At 34.8% G+C, this 4,890-nt stretch overlaps 1 protein-coding gene across 1 annotated transcript; it reads left to right on the top strand.

Moving 5' to 3' along the window:
- The first annotated feature begins 1,579 nt into the window (after window positions 1–1,579).
- Window positions 1,580–3,420, top strand: LOC134686209 (3-[(3aS,4S,7aS)-7a-methyl-1,5-dioxo-octahydro-1H-inden-4-yl]propanoyl:CoA ligase-like). Its single transcript, XM_063545887.1, has one exon. It carries the CDS (start codon window positions 1,640–1,642, stop codon window positions 3,353–3,355), a length of 1,716 nt encoding a protein of 571 aa, XP_063401957.1. The 5' UTR covers window positions 1,580–1,639; the 3' UTR covers window positions 3,356–3,420.
- The last annotated feature ends 1,470 nt before the right edge of the window (window positions 3,421–4,890 follow it).

The following is a 4,890-nucleotide window of genomic DNA, read 5'->3' as shown; positions in this document are numbered from 1 at the left end:
GGTTTTCTATCAATTTCAATATGAACATACATTTAGTATGTTATGAACATTCAAGTATGGAGCCTATAATTCAGTGGTTTTTGTTTGTTTAAATGTGTTACATATATGTTTTTCGTTCATTTTTTTGTACATAAATAAGGCCGCTAGTTTTCTGGTTTGCATTGTTTTACCGTAATGATTGTCAGTTCGGAGCCTTTTAAAGCTGAGTATGCGGTATGGGCTTTGCTCGTTGTTGAAGGTCGTACGGTAACCTATAATTGTTAATATCTGTGTCATATTGGTCTCTTGTGGAGAGTTGTCTCAACATGGCAATCATACCACATCTTCTTTTTTTCGTAATCAATGAATTTTGTAAAAGATTGAATGACTGGAGAATTTCAGAAAAGGTATCAAAAGTTCACATGAATATTTTTAGCGCTTATCTGTATATTATGAACATTCATTACTATATAAATATAGTGTATTTACTTTCAATTCTAATAGATATAGGAAGATGTGGTGTGAGTGCCAATGAGACAACTCTCCATCCAAATAACAATTTAAAAAGTAAAACCTAAGTTTACTAATCGATCCACAGTAGTCATTGATATAGTATTCAGACCCTCTCTATTTAATAAACTCTGTGACTGCCGTGGATAGTAAACTTGAAAATGATAGCAGATAGAATTCTGAAAATACACTTTATTCTTTGTATATGTATGTTCAAAGTATACAGAAAAACGCAAACCGGAAGTCTAATCTGACTTAAAATTTCGTCCAATGACGGGACAATATCCGGATGCCTTTTTCTCGTTTATCTCCCAAAATAACTCAATCTGAATAATCATATTATGAATGGATGACAAATGGCACTATGCACTGTACCTATAGGACACAGAGGCGTGTTGATCAATTAATTGTGGAAAGAAGCGACACCCAAAGTGAGGTCTTCTCGTTTAATAGTATAGATAATTCATATACATACTAGTATCACCTGATCCATTGGTTTGTCAGATATTATATATCAACAACCTCATCATATGATTAATCTAAATCAACCTCCCCCTTTTTATCATATATAACAAAGCTTGAAATAGTAACTTACTGTAGCGGCAAATACCTACACCCAATTTAATATTTACAGACCCGACTAAATCGGAAAAAGATTTTTCTTGTATGTTCCTACGAAGAAAACACTGCAATTCTGTCCAAGACTATAAGGAAAAATCCAACCCATTTTTATCACTGTCTCAGTTTTGTTTTTAAATTAACCAAATGTAGAACACACTAATTTGGCATTATTAAAAAAAGATATATTAGATATAGGAAGATGTGGTGTGAGTGCCAATGAGACAACTCTCCATCCAAATAACAATTTAAAAATTAAACCATTATAGGTTAAAGTATATTAGTATAAATAATTGATTTTAGAGGCATCCATTCAATTGCTTTGGTACAAGTGATTGTTTACATGCTTTTTCATACAGCGGAGCGGCAATATAATGAATATTCTTGACATTTAATTTTAGGGTTATATACAGGTCAGTATAGCCTTGGTCATACTATTACACAAGCCTTTACTGGTCAGGTGTGACCGATGGGTCATTTAAACCACCAGTAAATATTTGTTAGGAGGTTTGTGAGAGAAATACTTCGGAAAATGGAACAAAGCAATGAAAAACAAAGTTATGCATTTACGGTGGATACTTCTGAAGTTCCATATCAAGCTATACCTTATCTGCTAAGAGACAATGTCAAAATATGTCCAGATCGCGAGGCTATTGTTTTCCTTACAACAACAGGGAAAAGAAGTTGCGTTAAATATCAAGAACTTTACGATAGTGCAATATATTTTGCTAAAGGACTTTTGGAGACGGGAATCAAAAGAAACGATGTAGTCGCCATTTCGAACAAAAACTGCGTGGAATGGGCTATCAGTTCACTGGGCGTACAAATGACAGGCGCAATACCGCTACATTTCTTTTTTAAGCGATCAGACGGATCAGATTTACTGGAAACACTGCATGGAATACCAAGATGTACTACATTAATTATTGAACCTGGTCATCTTGATAAGAATGTTGACATATGCAAAAAGTTGGCGTGTAGCTTTCAACCGGAAGTAAGCAGCTCTATATCAAGTAAGTTATTGGTTGATTTATACCAGGTCTTGTTGTTGGAACCCTCTGACAACGGGACACGATGCTCTACTGTTGCCGACCTCATAGAAAAGGGAAAAGTTTCAAATATTGCGCTCCCTTTAATATCACCAGATGATATTGCTGCAATATTTCTTACCTCTGGCAGTACTGGAATTCCAAAGGCAGTTCCGCACACACATTTATCGCTAATTCGAAGTTTGTATGATTTTGGAAACTACATGGATCTAGAACCAGGCACTAGATATTACAATGATCGACCTTTTAGCTGGCTTGGTGGCTACCCTGGTGTATACATGGTTCACCAGTCCACGCGAGTTACTGCAAGTGATATCATGGCATTAAAGAGCATTGACGAAATAAACTGTTTCACCACAAAAACACTTGAAGCAGAAAAGTGTACCGTGGCTTTACTGATAACACCATGTTTACATGATATGATGCATAACAAATTACCACCGTGTAAACAATGGCCAATGAAAGTGATTGCTACTGGAGGATTGCCAGTAGAATCATCTTGTACCAAGGCAGCAGGTGTTTTGGCTGATAAGGTTGTTGTGGTGTATGGTCTCACCGAGGTTGGATTTGCCGCCACTTTGTCAGTTTCAAATCCAAATGAATTTGAAGATCACTCGATCGGGTTTCCGGCACCAGGGGTTGAATTGAAAATAGTAGACGATGACGGGAACATTGTGACAAAGGGCACTTCCGGAGAAATATACTTTCGCAGTAGAGATCGTTTTCAAGGTTACTTGAATAATAAGGAAAAAAGTGTTTTATGTTCAGATAAGGCTGGATGGTATAAGACTGATGATATTGGAATTATGAGAGAAAATGGCATGTTTGTCGTTACAGGGAGAAAATCCGATATGATGATTATTGGTGGCCTTCTTGTGTCCCCACTTTATGTCGAAAATATTATTAAGAAACACCCCAAGGTCGTTGATGCTTACATTTATCCTGTGCATAATGATAAAATGTTTCAATGCGCATATGCGGCGATTGTGGTTGAACCGGAAGGGGCACTCAGTGAAGAAGATTTAAGGAATTATATTGTGCAACAACAAGCCGGAAACCAAGACTCCTTTCTTGCAAAGCGTTACATTCCAGAACATTTTATCTTCTACAAAGAACTGCCGCACACACATAATGGAAAATTAGATAGAAAAGCTACGGCTTTGATGATTAAATCAACAAAAGGCATCACATCAACATGACCTTAGAAATTATTGAGTCAAAATACATTGAATAAGTTGTATTACTCAGATGTAAATTATGTAATCGTAGCCATTAAATGTCCCTTTCTTCTTTATGTGCTTTAATTCTTCACACGGACATTTCATTCGAATTGAATTCGAATCGAATGATAATTGCGTTTACACACTCTTCTTTTTTATTCGAATTGATTCGAATTAACTGATTCGAATGATCCAATTCGCATTAGATATACGCTTCTGTAAATACGAACTAAAAGGTAACGTCGTTTGGACAGTAAAGCGAATTTGACGCGCATTGTAATTCGAATTAGAATGAAGTTATGACTTAAAACGTTTTGAATGCAAATAAACCTAATTCGAATTAGTTAATGCGAATCAAATTCGAATTACGTGTGAACTCAGCATTAGCTCATCCGGTCAAAAGAAATTTACAAATATAGCCGTGTTTACCCAGGCATTAGCTATAAACTAGAGTGCACACGCTGTTATGTATCGCCTTATCATTGATATTATGTTGATAATCCTAAATATAAAGCTTTATTACAACTGTCACATAAATTAAACATTTACCAAGAAAACTAAACATTGACCAATGAACCATGACAATTAGGTCAAGGTCAGATGAACCATGCCAGGTAGACATGTAACTAACAATTCTCCCATACAACCAATATAGTTGACCTATTGCTTATAGTGTAAGAAAAACGGATCAAAACACAAAAACTTAACACTTTAATATCAATAAACCGTGAAAATGAGGCATATGCAACTATTACAGTCATAATAACGTTCGATAACTCTGCATGTGACTGGTTTAATTAGGATTTTTTACTGGTTACCTGATGAATTATTTAAAGATAATTGAAAAATATATTCAGTTCATCTCGGTTTATATCCATTCGATGTCTTCTTTTATGAATATAAAATAATATTGCAAAGAATTTCATTGATAAACGGACAACACTAACCGGTATAGGTATTGTCAAAACATGCATCTACATGGGTATTGCCACGGTCAAAACTTACATCGTGATTAGGTGCCGCATGTTTGTTTTCTTTGATCACGTTGATGTTATGACTTAATTTATATCTCCTTAATCTAGCTATGTCTAAGGCTATTCTTATAGTTACAATAACGTGTCATATTTATTTGCAATATAAACAGTAAAAATGAATTGAATTATGTGCATAAACAAAATAAGTGTCGAACAGCCTCTACGTTTGAAAATTATTTGTTTGCCATTTTTCAAAATTTTATAAAAATAACAGCAGCATCTTTAAGCTTGATAAAAAGGAACCATTAATGTTCGATTACATGCTGCTTTAAGGTAAGACAATGACTGAAAACGCGAGCATCCAACAGTTCAGTATTTAAATTTCATTGTAAAAATCGTACAAATTATATTTTTACCATGTCGCCGCCCCACGCTGTCAATCTGGTCGCCATCTTGAAAAATAATAGCAGATTTTCTGAAAATAGCTTATTTTCAAATCAATTTGGAAGGGACATAAAAGAAATTTAAACTATTCTATAT

The sequence above is a fragment of the Mytilus trossulus genome, chromosome 10 (assembly GCF_036588685.1).
Source record: "Mytilus trossulus isolate FHL-02 chromosome 10, PNRI_Mtr1.1.1.hap1, whole genome shotgun sequence".
NCBI lineage: Eukaryota > Metazoa > Mollusca > Bivalvia > Mytilida > Mytilidae > Mytilus > Mytilus trossulus.
The sequence above is the reverse complement of the archived record's forward strand: the minus strand, read 5'-3'. Positions and strand labels throughout refer to the sequence as shown.